At 37.1% G+C, this 15298-nt stretch overlaps 1 protein-coding gene across 1 annotated transcript in view; it reads left to right on the plus strand.

Annotated features, from left to right (window-relative positions):
* The window catches only part of DNAH14 (dynein axonemal heavy chain 14), an 862921-nt gene that overhangs the window by 772534 nt on the left and 75089 nt on the right, over positions 1-15298 (plus strand). The window contains 2 exon segments of the mRNA XM_053607548.1: positions 249-405; positions 9510-9720. Of these exon segments, the coding sequence (XP_053463523.1) occupies positions 249-405; positions 9510-9720 (368 nt within the window).

The following is a 15298-nucleotide window of genomic DNA, read 5'->3' on the forward strand; positions in this document are numbered from 1 at the left end:
GTGAGTGAAATAGAGGCAAAACATAGTCCTGATGTCTAGGAAGGGTCCCATGAGGGCCAAGAGCACAGTGACAGTCTCCCTATCATGTGTAGACTCTCTCCCATTAAACTTTCTCAGCAGTAGAAACACCAGAAAACTCTGGATGAAAAGCTAAATACTGAATATTTCCTATTTTTGTTCATTTTATCATAGGGAATATTCCTTAGGGAGTTTTATATTTACTTTATCTTACACAGTTTCTTTTGTAGGTAAAAATCCTTAGACCAGAACATTTAAAAAATTCAGTAAAAAAGTTTATTATTGAAAAAATGGGAAGTGAATATCTTCAAAGAACTGAAGTAAATCTGAAAGAATCATTTGAACAATCCAATGCCAGAACTCCATTGGTACTTATTTACTCTCATGGTAAGCTATTTGTGAATAGTGAACATGATGAAATGTTATCACCCAAAAGATGTGGAGAAGTCAAGTTACTCTATGTTTAAAATATTTTCCTAATCTAATTTAAACATTTCTGGAAAAATACCAATTAAAACTTTAATTTAAACTTTGAGAATGTATTAAGAATAATTTTTTAATGTAAAAGAATAAAGAGGTATTAAACTCAGATTCATAAATATGAAAAAATGTATCAGTCAGTGCTAATTTCCTGCACAGAAAATACCTTTCAAACACATATTACTGATCTGAAAGTTGTGATTGCCTATACATTTATTAATTGTTTTAATTAACATTGACTTTTACAAAAATATATGTTATGAATTAAACTATCAGAAATTTGGGCCTCCTGGTCCAACCCTTGTATTCTTCAAAACTTCAAATATGAGGGGATGGAGCAAGATCAGACCAGAAGGATCATTCAGTTGAGCTCTCCTCCTAAGACTGGGAAAGAGAGAACCCAGCCAAACCTGGCACGGGGTTTAGCTCAGGAGTCCTAGCTCAGGAAGCACAACAAGGAGATGGTGAGCTGGATAAAGGGATTGATACAGAGCAGCAGAAATCTGACTAATCAGGCAAATGATTGTGACCTGCCAGGATTGGCCAGCCCCACCCCCACCCCCACTCCATGGAGGTCTGGGACAGGAGGAAGCCTTTCTGGAGTTTTTGGTTTAGGGGGGAAGATTCACATTGAGTGGAAAGCTTGGAAGAATGGGTGGATTTGAACCGAATACAGGGACTACATTTGAATATTGCTTAGAGTGGATTTGCCATTGGTTTGGTGGCTGACAAGGCAGCCATAATCGGAAGGTCTCAGTGCCCAGGGATCTGCCATTGTGGGAAGGTGTGAGGTCTTAGCCGGGGCTTACAGCACAGCTGTCTTGATTCTGCCTGCCAGGATCAGAACTCCACTCTTGGGACAGGCTGAGAGACTCCTGCACCCCACAGGAATAGGTGTGAGACCTGCCCCTGAAGGATTCTTGTGAGCTTTAAGATCCCAACTTGACAGGGTCTGAATGCTGAGGAAACAATCAGGCAATTGCCAAAGGCAAATAAGTTAGGAATAAGAACCATAGAGTTGCTGGCTGTGTTCTCTGTCTCCTAAAAAAGAAAATTCAACACCACCTGGAATGTATATATTCCTTGTGGCAATATATTGCAATATATATATTTCTATTAAGGTTGGTCCTTCCCACTATATACATTTTTTCTAAGTATTTTTTTTTTCTCTTCTATGTTGCTGAGATTGCTGCTGTTTTTGGCTGTTTCAGTTTTTGTTTGTTTGGCTTTTTGTCTTTTGTTTTTGCTAATTTTTTTGACTGGTTCTTTTCTTACCTCCCATTTTTTACTTTCATCATGAGCAAGGACTACTGTATTTTTTGTCACAGTATTTTAGCCTCTCTCCATTTCACTCCTCTTCAATCTCTCTTTTGATAGAAACTCTTGTACTTTCCTCATCTTTCCCACATAAATCACTTGTGCAACAGCTATCACTTCCTTTTTTTGGTTTTTCTTCTTTCTTTCCTTTTTCTTTTCCCTCTCTCTCCTTTATTTGATACAACTATATTTTTAATTTTCTTGACCTATTCTTATTTTATTTTATTTTTTTTCTTTTCTGTTTCATCTTTTCTTTTCTTGATGAGTAATGGGATGGCATGACTGTGGCCTGGCCAGGAGGTCACAGCAGTAGTCTGATTCAAGGAGGCCAAGAGATCATGGTCTAGAGAGCCATTCTAGTTTGGCTCTGGGAAGACAGCATTCACAAGTCCACACTGTGGAATTTTTCTATTTCTTTTACATTTTTATTTATTTTTTCCTTCTTGTTTTTGCTCTTTTCTTTCTCTTTCTATTTTTGGTAGAAAAAGAGTTTGGCTTTGCTGAGGCTGGTAAGGAGCTCCTGATTTAGAGGAACATATCCAGCCCAGCCCCTCAAAATCCTTGGTTTACAAGTGTGGCCTTAACATTGACATTGACCATGAAATCAATAGTATTTCTTCTATCATTCTCATTCTCTCTTCCTGTCCTCATTCTCTCCTGTTCTTCAATTCTTTACTTTCATCCCCTTCCCTTTTTTCTTTTTATTTTCTTTTTCTCCTTTTTTATTCTTTCTTTCTTTTCCTCTTGTTTCTCCTTGCTTATGTTGTATACTTCTCTTCCTTTTGACATAATCTCTGAGACAAAGGAATTTGAAGCAAAAGAGGAAGCAAGAAGGAAAAGGAGGGACACAGAGGTGAACATGAAAAAAGAAGACATGAGAAGGAACCAGCAGAAAAATTCAGGCAACATGAAAAATTAAAACAGAAGAACTCCCCCCCAACCCCAAGGGACCATGAGGCAGCTACTGCAGAAGACTGCACCTATAAAGAATTAATGGACTTGACAGAAATGGAATTGAAAATGTGAGTGATAAAGACAATAAAAGAAATGGACAAGAAAACAGAAAGACAGAACCTAAAGTCAGATGAGAGATATGTAGAATATAGAAAGGATATGGCAGAGCTTAAGGAAATAAAGGAGACAATCAGAGAATGTAAAGATGCAGTAGAAAGTATCAAAAATAGGTCAGACCATGGAGAAGAAAGAACCTCAGAGCTAGAGGATAAAGTTTTTGAGTTAACCCAGGGAGGCAAAGAGACAGAAAAGAAGAGAAAGAAAGCAGGTCACTTAGAGAACTATGAGACTTCATGAAGTGTACAAATATATGAATAATAGGAATCCCTAAAGGGGAAGAAGGCCAGATGCAGTGGCTCATGCCTGTAATCCTTTCATTCTGGGAGGTCAAGGCAGGTGGATTGCCCTGAGCTCAGGAGTTCAAGACTAGCCTGAGCCAGAGCAAAATTCATCTCTAAAAAAAAAAAAAGCTGGGTGTTATGGCAGGCACCTGTAGTTCTAGCCACTTGGAGACTGAGGCAAAAGAATTGCTTGAGCCTAAGAGTTGGAGGTTGCTGTGAGCTCTGATGACACAGCCACAAAGTGAGACTCTTTCTCAAAAAAAATAAAATAAAATAAATAAAAATAAAGGGGAAGAAGATTGCCCCAAAGGAATGGATGCCCTACTGTAGACTATCATAAATGAAAACTTACCAAGTTTTACAAACAATCTCGACACACTCCTTTCAGATGAATATTGAACCCTGGGTGATCTCAACTCAAACAGAACTTCTCCAAGACACATTGTAAGGAACCTGTCCAAAGTCAAGATAAAAGAAACAATTCTGCAAGCAGCTAGGAGTAAGTGCCAACTGACCTAAAGAGGCAGAGCCATTAGGATGACAGCAGACTTAAACAATTTTCAGCCCAGAATTCTGTATCCTGCTAAACTAAGCTTCAAAATTGATGGATTTCTCCATCAATTTTGTGGATATACAAACACTGAGAAAATTATCCCTGATTACTACAAGAAACTCTATGCCCACAAATTTGACAATATGGAGGAAATGGATCGATACCTGGAATCACACCCTCTCCCTACACTTAATCAAGAAGAAATAGATCTCTTGAACAGACTGATATCAAGAACTGAGATCAAAAAAACAATAAAAATCTCCCAAAAAAAAAAAATGCCCTGTTCCAGATGGCTTCACAGTGGAATTCTATAAAACCTTCAAAGAAGAGCTTCTATCCATACTGCAGAAATTATTCCAAAAACATTGAGAAGGAAGAAATCTTCCCCAACACATTCTATAATGCAAACATCACCTGGATACCAAAACCAGGAAAAGTCCCAACTAAAAAAGAGAACTTCAGACCAATTTCACTAATGAATATAGATGCAAAAATTCTCAATAAAATCCTAGCCAATAGATTACAGCTATACATTAAAAAAAATCATCATATAATAAGCAAATGGGATTTAATTAAACTGAAAAGCTTCTGTACAGCCAAGGAGACAACAACCAAAGAAAATCGACAACCTACACAATGGGAAGGGATATTTGCATATTTTGAATCAGATAAATGTTAATGACCAGGATCTATACGGAACTTCACTTAATCCACAAGAAAAAAACCAACAATCCCATACATCAATGGGGAAGAGAGATGAATAGAATCTTCTCTAAAGATGACAGACGAATGGCTAGCTTTGGTATAAATACCAAAAAAAAAAAAAAATTCATCACAATAAAGTAGGTTTCATCCCAGGGATGCAAGGCTGGTTTAACATGAAAAAATGAAAAAAATGCTCATCATCCCTAATTATTAGAGAAATGAAAATTAAAACCACCCTGAGATTTACCTAACCCCAGCAAGAATGGCCTGTATCACAAAATCTCAAACCTGCAGATGCTGGTGTGGATGTGGAGAGAAAGGAACACTTTTACACTGCTGGTGGGACTGCAAACTAATACAACCTTTCTGGGAGGAAGTATGGAGAAACCTCAAAGAACTCAACCTAGAATCCCATTTTATCCTGCAATCCCATTACTGGGCATCTATCCAGAAGGGGAAAAAGCCTTTTATTATAAAGACACTTGTACTAGCCTGTTTATGACAGCCCAATTTACAATTGCCAAAATGTGGAAGCAGCCTAAATGTCCTTCAACCCAGGAATGGATTGGTAAGCTGTGGTATATGTATACCATGGAATATTATTCAGCCATAAAAATGGACATTTTGCAGCATTTGTACTAATCTGAATGGAGGTGGAACACATTATTCTTAGTGAAGTATCACAGGAATGGAGAAGTATGAATCCTATGTATTCAATTTTGATATGAAGACAATTAATGACAATTAGTGACATGGTGGGGCATGGGGGAAGGGGAGACCAGACAGAGAAAGAGGGAAGGGATGAGGGAAAGGAAAAGAAGAAAAAAAAAGAAACAAGAAAAGAAAAGAGTGACTAATTCTCACATAAATTGGATTTAATTTTGACCAAAGTATATTACTTAAATATTAATTTTTAATTCAACTTGTTAATATGTTGTTTAGGGTATTGCACTCCCATTTATAAGTGACATATGTTTGTAATTTCCCCTTTATAATAATACATTTTCTCCAATTTTAATATCAGGTGTACCCAGATCAAGTAGAATGATTTTGAAGTATTTCTTCTTTTCCTATTGTCTATAAGATTTGGCATGATCTGTTTTTTGAAATTATCTTTTACTTTTATTTATAAATATTAGTTGTCTATTTTTTGAGACTTAAAAAAAATAAGAAGTTAAATAATGACTCCATACTGAATCTCAGAGTCAAAGTGTTCTATAATAGACATACTCTTATTTGACAATGTGAATGTTACTTTCTTTGCATTATTATTATTACTTAATATTTTGATGTAGCAATTGTCTGATTCCTTTTCTGAATGTATTTATGTTCATTCATTCTTTATGAAGTTTTTGTTTCTAGTCCTTATCTTAAACATTGTTATTGTTATTAAACTTTAAGCCTTTTTAATTTTGTGAAGGCAAAAAAATGGAAACCTAATAAACACATATATATGTAAAAATAAAAAAAGAAGAAGAAAATATTAACTGAAAAAAAGAAAAAAGAAAGACAATTCATAATCCCATTATCAATATAACCTCTGTCAAACATTGGTATAAATACCAAAAAAAAAAAAAATCATTCATCACAATCAAGTAGGTTTCATCCCAGGGATGCAAGGCTGGTTTAACATACACAAATCCATAAATGCAATTTACCATATCAACAGAAGCAAAAACCAAGCCCATATGATCCTCTCCATAGATACAGAAAAAGCATTTGATAAAATTTAGTATCCTTTTCTAATTAGAACACTTAATAATATAGACATAGGCAGCACATGTATTAAACTGAATGAAGCTATCTAGGACAAACCCGTAGCTACTAATATACTGAATAGAGTAAAAATGAAAGCTTTTCCACTTAGAACTGGAACCAGACAAAGTTGTTCTCTGTTGTCACTACTATTCAGCAGAGTGTTGGAAGTTCTAGCCAATACAATCAGACAAGAGAAGGAAATAATGAGCATCCAAATAGGGGCAGAGGAGGTCAAACTCTCCCTCTTTGCCAAAGATATGATCTTATACTTAGAGAACCTCAAAGACTCAGATACAAGACTCCTGAAAGTTATAAAAAAGAAAAAAATACAGTAACATCTCAGGATATAAAATCAGTGTCCACAAATCAGTAGCTTTTGTATATGCCAGTAACAGCCTAGAAGAAAACCTAATCAAGGACACAATTCCCTTCACAGTAGCTTCAAAAAAAAATGAAATACTTAGGAATATACCTAACAAAAAATGTGAAGGACCTCTACAAAGAGAATTATGAAACCCTAAAAAAAGAAATACCAGAAGATATTAACAAATGGATGAACATACCAGACTTTTGGCTGGAAAGAATCAACATTGTCAAAATATACATACTTCCCAAAGCAATCTGCAAATTCAACACAATGCACATTAAAATGCCATCATCATACTTTCAAGATTTGGAAAAGATAATTCTTTATTTTGTATGGAACCAGAGAAAACCATATAGCCAAGACAATTCTTAGTAATAAAAACAAAGCTGGGAACATCATCCTACCAGACCTTTGGCTATACTATAAGGCTATGGAGATCAAAACAGCATGGTATTGACACAGAAATAGAGATTTTGATATTTGAAACCAAATAGAAAACCATGAGATGAAACTAACATCTAACAGCCACCTGATCTTTGATATGATAAACCAAACAAGAACATAAATTGGGGAAAAGAACACTTATTCAATAAATAAACAGTGTTGGAAGAACTAAAAGACTGAAACTGTGCCTGTGGCTCAGTGAGTAGGGCGTTGGCCCCATATGCCCAGGGTAGCGGGTTCGGACCCAGCCCCAGCCAAACTGCAACAGAAAAATAGCCGGGCATTGTGGCGCGCGCCTGTAGTCCCAGCTGCTCGGGAGGCTGGGGCAAGAGAATCGTGTAAGCCCAAGAGTTAGAGGTTGCTGTGAGCCGTGTGACACCACGGCACTCTACACGAGGGCGGTACAGTGAGACTCTGTCTCTACAAAAAAAAAAAGAAAAAGACTGAAACTGGACCTGCAACTCTCAGCATTTACAAAAATTGACTTAAGGTGGATAAAAGATTTACATATAAGGCATCAAATAATAAAAATCCTCAGGGCAGTGCCTGTGGCTCAAAGGAGTAAGGCACTGGCCCCATATGCTGGAGGTGGCGGGTTCAAACCCAGCCCCAGCAAAAAAAAAAAAAATCCTCAAAGAAAATGTGGGGAAAACACTTGAAGATATTGGCCTGGGGAAAGATTTTATGAAAAAGATTTTTGTAGCAATTGCAGCAACAACAAAAATAAGCAAATGGGACTCAATTAAACTGAAAAGCTTCTGTACAGCTAAGGAAACAACAACAAAGCAAATAGACAACCTTTAGAATAGAAAAAGATATTTGCATATTATGAATGAGACAAAAGCTTAATAACTAGGATCTACAGAGAATTCAAATTAATCAACAAAAAAAGACCCACCAATCCCATATATCACTAGGCAAGAGACATGAACAGAACTTTCTCTAAAGAAGACAGAAGAATGGCTAATAAACATATGAAAAATGCTCATTATTCCTAATCATCAGAGAAATGCAAATCAAAACTTCCTTGAGATATCACCTAGCTCCAGTGAGAATGACCCACATCACAAAGTCTCGAAGCTTCAGATGGAGTGAAGGTGGAAAGAAGGAAATACTTTACACTGCTGGTGGGACTGAAAACCAATACAACCCTTTTGGAAGGAATATGAAGAATCCTCAAAGAACTTAAATTAGACTACTCATTTGATCCTGCAATCCATTACTAGGCATGTACCCAGAAGAAAAAAAAACCCATTTGCACTAACAAGACTGTTTATCACAGCACAATTTACAATCACCAAAATGTGGAAACAGCCTAAATGCCCACCAACCCAGGAATGGACCTACAAGCTGTGTTATATGTATACCATGGAATACTATTCAGCCATTAAAAAAGATGGAGACTTTATATCTGTTGTATTAACCTAGGTGGAGGTGGGACACATTCTTCTTAGTAAAGCATCACAAGAATGGAGAAGAAAATCAAATGCACTCAATTCTAATATAAAGGCAATAGATGAGCTAATACAAGAGGTGGTAGGGAAATAAGGGAGAAGGGAATAGGGAGAGGGGTGGGTGTCACAGTGTATGGCACAACTCTTGGGGGTGGGACACAATTACAAATGGGACTTTATCTAACAAATGTAATCAGTGTAACCTAATTCTTTGTGCCCTCAATGAATCACAAACAATTAAAATAAACTAACCAAAAAAAGACTCTAATTTTTTTCATTTTCTTGTCTTTGCTCTATAAATGCTAAGTAAAATGTTTTCTTCTAAGCAAAATATTTTCTCCAATTATCCGTTCCTCATAGTCTCCAAATCAAATGTGTCCTTAGGATTCACCATTTTCAAATTTTGATCCCATGACATAAAACCTTGTCCAGAGTGCCTCTACCTAGAGCCTTTCTCACCTGAGTCATTTCTGTGCAAAGCACCTGGCCATATGCCAGACACACTAATAGTAGGTGCTTTTTATTTCTTCAAGAGTTCACCCAAATGGTGGCTAAAGCTCTAGCCATCACAGCCATGTCCTAAACAATAGAAGGAAGCAGAGGGCACACCTCTTCCCTTTAAGGAGGTATCCAAAGTATTATACATCACTTTTGCAACAAATTTGTGCTGCCTCAACCTAATCCCAAAATTTAGATGTCCATAGCTAGCCACAAGAAAGGCTAAAAATGTAGTGTTTTAGCTGGGTACCAGGCCATCTCAAATGACACTGGGGTAGGATGACAGAGGAGGAAGAGATAAGTAGATGCATGGTGGGCAATAAGCAGGTGGGGCTGTCTTTAGATATCATCATCCCCATACGTTAGGAAACATAGTCACCCAACTAGTAAATAGTAGAAGCAAAATTTGAACTCTGGGCTCTAATTTTCTTTTTCCACTATGGCTATACCTTCTCACACCACCACTAAATAAAATTGTGTTTTTTAAGAAATAATTAAACTCACTGTTTGTTATTAAATTAAGCTCACAGTTTTGTGTACTTCTCCACTTTGTTACACAGGAATTGACCTCACCAACGTTCTCCTGAGATTGGCACAGGAGCTAAAAGGAACAACAGATCATGTGACCATGATTTCTTTGGGCCGTGGCCAGGCAACTAAAGCTGAAGATCTCATTTTTAAGGCACTCAACAAAACACAGCAATGGGTCTTCCTCCAGAACTGCCACTTTGCAGCATCATTTATGCCAAGACTTTGCACTATTGTAGAATCGTAAGAATTTTACATTTATTTTAAGGAATCAGATTAATTATCAAAACTGAAGTAAATATGGAAATGGCAGTGTATATACGGTGCATATACTATGATAAAATAATATGGCAGGCTACACAAAGGAAACTTAAGCTATCTTATATGAATTCTTTTTCTCCAATAATTTGAAAACTACTCTGAGAATACATCAGTTTTTAGGAGAAAAAGGTCTCTTTAGTTTTTGTTCTCTATCTTGTTTATATTTTTCTCTCCTCAAGCTTTTACACTGGATAGATATATGTGTGTTTGTACACACTATATATGCCAATGTATAAGTTAAAGCATAGTTTTTAATATTCTATGTGATTCCAAACAGCAAAGCATAATAGCTTTTAGTCATACTTTCAATGATGATTTATTTTGCAGCCCATATTTAGTTTCTATTATGATTTTCTCTGAATCAACCTCCTTTTCCAGTCTGTACTTCCCAAGCACTTAGTCAGATAGAAATTCCCATAGGTTCAGCCTTTTTGTTTACAGTGGAAGTATTTGAAAGTTGACTACTGTAACTTTTGGTGAAGAATTAGCAATGTGTTGAATTAGTAATGTTTTAACTAATTACATGCTATAGTTTTTCTCCAGCTTTGCTTTTCTGTCTGCTTTACTTTGGATGATAACGTACATTCTACAGTAAAACTGTGTTTTACTCTTCATGCTGTTATTTTTATGCTTTGAACACACACAAGGAAACTATAAAACCAAAATGCAACTACAAGACTTAAATATTTAAAAACTTTTCTAATACTATTCTCATATTTATTCCTTTAGCAGTTTAAAACTATTTAATAATTTCTCTTTTTGTAGCTAGGCATTGCGATGGACACCTGTAGTCCCAGCTACTTGGGAGGCTGAAGCAAGAGAATTGCCTAAACCCAAGAGCTGGAGGTTGCTGTGAGCTGTGATGCCATGACACTCTACCAAGGGTGACAAAGTGAGACTCTGTCTCTAAAAAAAAAAAAATTCTTTTTTCCATAATTATTTCATGACTTAGGAGAATCAGAAGATGGGAAGAAAGGGGCAATGATGGGAGGTGGCAAGAATTCCCACTTGGAAGCTGGAACCAACCAGACACCATGTAGTGAGACCCTTGCAAGATCTGAGAGTCATTGGAGCTACTACAACGACCATGGGGCCCTGGGAAGAACCAGAGATCCTGGTGTGACACCCAGATTCTGGAGCTTTGGAGCCCCAAGTGCCTGTGGTGCTGGAAGTGAAGATGAGGGCCCTGGTCCGTTGCCTATCTGTATGCCACACTGGCCTGGAGATAACCATGAAGCATCAGCTTCCTGCCAGAAAGCTCTGACCCTAATAAGCTGCTTGACAGGGGCTGTGGCCATGTGTCTTCCCCACCTTCTCCATAACTACCTGGCTGCCATAGATGAGGTTCTGGTGGTCCTGCCTGTGATGATCCAGTTTGTCCCTCAAGAATTTATACTGACTATGAGCTTTTTCCTGGTCCTGGTGATGGAACATATCAGACTGGCATACAAGGAGGAGCCAGCGACAATGAAATATTGTTCTGGAAGTTTTTTTTCCCCAAATACTTTCTATTCATGGTTCGTTGAATCCAAGGTTGCAGAACTCATGGATATGGAGAGCTGGCTGTGCTTTGAAGTGTCCGTCACTGTGGGTTTGTCTGGTATTTTCTCATGATTAGATTACAGTTAAGCGTATGGCAAGAATACCACAGGAGTGAGGTTGTATACTTCTCAGTACATCATATCAAGAGGCAAATGGGGAAGGTCAAGATGGCCAAATAGGGGTGGCAACTGTGGTTCGATGAGTAGAGAGCTGGCCTCATATACTGAGGGTGGAGGGTTCAAACCTGCCCTAGCAAAACTGCAACAAAAAAAATAGCTGGGCATTGTGGGGGTGCCTGTAGCCCCAGCTACTTAGGAGGGTGAGGCAAGAGAATTGCCTAAGCCCAAGAGCTGGAGGTTGCTGTGAGCTGTGACTCCACTGCACTCTACCAAGGGCAACAAAGTAAGTCTCTGTCTCTTAAAAAAAAAAAAAGCCAAATAGAGGCAGCTTTCACCAGAAACTCCTATCCAGAAGGAGAAAAGTTGAACTGAAGTGAACTGAGAGAAGTCAAAATTGGGAAGTTGAACACAAGGAGAAAATGGGATGAAACCAGCAGAAGAATCCTGGCAACCTAAAAAATCCAAGTAGATCAACTCCCCCAAGAGATTACAAGAGAAATATAGCAGAAACATCATCCATAGAGAAATTGCTGAAATGACAGAAATAGAATTCAGAATATGAATGGCAATTAAGATGAATGGAATTGAGGAGAATGGAAAAAGAAATCAAAAAATATTCTAAAAGTCATCTCAAGAAATTAGTGAAATTAAAGATAAAGTCACCATGGATCTGGGATATAATTAAGAAAGATATAGCAAAGTTTAAGAAATTGAAAGGGGCATTCAAGGAGCTTCAAAACATAGTGGAGAACCTCAGTAATAGAGTAGAACATAGAGAAGAAAAAATTTCAGAAATTGAAGACATGACTTTCCAGTCATTCAAAGAGACAGGAAAAAAGATAACAAAAACAAAATATTCCAATAAAGAGTTATGGTATTACTCCAAAAGATAAAACATTCAAATTACAGGGATAATTGAAAGGGAAGAGGATGGTCCTAAAAGCACTGAAGTTCTACTTCAAGACATCATGGTGGACAATTTCCCAAGCACTGCAGACAACAGAGAAATTCAGATAGCAGATAGTTTCAGAAGCCCAGTATGATTCAAATCCCAATAAAGAAACTCCTAGACACATTGTAATTAACTTTGCTAATGTCAATATGAAAGAAAATTCTGCAAGCAGCCAAATGTAAGGAAAGTCTTACCTACGAAGGGAAAAAGAGCAGATGATAGTAGACCTTCCAGATGAAACTTTTCAAGCCAGAAGAGGGTGGTCGTTAGATTTTAACCTTCTTAAACAACACTGTTTTCAGCCCAGGATCTGTATCCTGCTAAACTGAGTTTCATATGCAATGGAGAAATCAAATATTTTACTGACATGCAAATTCTAAGGACATTTAACACAACTAAAACATCTCTACAGGAAGTACTCAGACCCATTATTCATACTGACCAGCACCATGGTCCATCACCAAAGTAAACACACTTGGAAATTAAAGAACAAAGCCAAGCTTCCACAATGGCACAAGAGATAAAACTAAGCAATGAACCTCCACAAAACAAGGCAAACAAACTCCACCATACCTATAAATTAATTCTGTCAATAAATGTCAATGGCTTGAATTGTCCACTAAAGAGACACAGGATGACTGACTGGATAAAATAACTCAAACCCAGTATTTGTTGTCTCCAAGAAACACATCTAACCTCTAAAGATAAAACAAGACTAAAAGTGAAGGGATCGAAAACAATATTCCAGCCAATTGAAAATTGGAAAAAAAGCAGGAGTTATGATCTTATTTGCAGATACAATTGGATTTAAACCAACAAAAATAAGGAAAGATAAGGATGGACACTATATACCAAGAGAAGCATATAAAATGAAGAGATTTCAATCACTGACATCTATGCACCCAACCTAAACTCTCCTAGATATATAAAACAAAATCTAAATGATCTGAAAAATATGATATCTTCCAGCTCCATAATAGCTGGAGATTTCAACACCTCTCTGGCAGAAGTAGACAGATCCTCTCAGCAGAACTAAACATACAAGTAATAGATATAAACATGAACCTAGAACAAATGGACTTAACAGACATATACAGAGCATTTCATCCTAAAAAATTAGGCACACATTCTTCTCATCAACCCATGGATCATCCTCCAAAATTGATCATTTCTTAGGGCACAAATAAAAACTCAAAAAAATTAAAATAATAGAAATTATTCCTAGTATCTCCTCAGACTATCATGGAATAAAAGTTGAACTCAACAACAACAGAAATCTTCATTTCCACATAAAGTCATGGAAACTAAACAACCTTATGCTGAATGACAGCTGGATTAAAGATAAGATTAAGAAGGAAATCATTAGATTTCTTGAACAAAACAACCATGAAGCCACAAGCTATCAAAACCTGTTGGATACTCTAAAGGCAGCCATAGGAGGAAAATTTAGAGCATTAGATGCCTTCATCCAAAAAACAGAAAAAGAGGAAGTCAACAACCTAATAGACCAACTCAAGAAACTGGAAAAGAACAATTCAACCCCAAATCTAGCAGAAGAGAAGAAATAACCACAATCAGAGAAGAATGAAATAAAATTGAGAACACACAAATTATTCAGTAGATCAGTGAAACAAAAAGTTATTTCTTCAAAAAGATTAATAAAATCAATAAACCATTGGCCAGACTAATCAGGAACACAATAGTAAGATCTCTAAAACCTCAATCAGAAACAAAAAAGGGGAAATAACAACAGATACCACAGAAATACAAAAGATCCTCAATGATTACTACAAAAACTTCATACCCAGAAATTTGAAAATGTAGAAGAAATGGACTAATACCTGGAAATACATCACCTTCCTAAACTCAACCAGAAATAATAAGAAATTTTGAATAGACCTATACTGAAGCACTAAAATTGCAGCAATAGTACAAAATTTTCCAAAAGAGAAAGACATTGGACCAGCTGGTTTCACACAAGAATTCTACTAAACCTTTGAAGTAGAACTAGTGCTTATTTTGCATAGCCTATTCCAAAATATAGAGAAGGAAGGAATCCTCCCCAATACTTTCTAGGAAGCAAATATCTCCCCGATTCCATAGCCAGGAAAGGACCCAACAAAAAAAGAAAACTATAGCCCAAGTGCCCATCGATCCACTAATAATAAATTGTGGTATATGTACACCATGGAATATTATGCAGCCTTAAAGAAAGATGGACACTTTACCTCTTTCATGTTTACATGGATGGAGCTGGAACATATTCTTCTTAGTAAAGTATCTCAAGAATGGAAGAAAAAGTATCCAATGTACTCAGCCCTTCTATGAAACTAATTTATGGCTTTCATATGAAAGCTATAATCCAGTTATGACCTAAAAATATGGGGAAGGAGGAGAAGGAAGGGAGGGAGGGGGGAGGATGGGTGGAAGGAAGGGTGATTGGTGGGATTACACCTGCGGTGCATCTTACAAGGGTACATGTGAAACTTAGTAAATGTAGAATATAATTGTCTTAACACAATAACTAAGAAAACGCCAGGAAGGCTATGTTAACCAGTGTGATGAAAATGTGTCAAAATGTTTATAAAACCAGTGTATGGTGCCCCATGATCGCATTAATGTACACAGCTATGATTTAATATTAAAAAAAAAAAGAAAGGGCAGTGCCTGTGGCTCAGTGAGTAGGGCACCAGCCCCATATGCCAAGGGTGGTGGGTTCAAACCCAACCCCGGCCAAACTGCAATAAAAAAATAGCCGGGCATTGTGGCGGGCACCTGTAGTCCCAGCTACTCGGGAGGCTGAGGCAAGAGAATCACGTAAGCCCAAGAATTAGAGGTTGCTGTGAGCCGTGTGACACCACTGCACTCTACCCGAGGGCAGGACAGT

This window comes from Nycticebus coucang, chromosome 10, assembly GCF_027406575.1.
Source record: "Nycticebus coucang isolate mNycCou1 chromosome 10, mNycCou1.pri, whole genome shotgun sequence".
Lineage (NCBI taxonomy): Eukaryota > Metazoa > Chordata > Mammalia > Primates > Lorisidae > Nycticebus > Nycticebus coucang.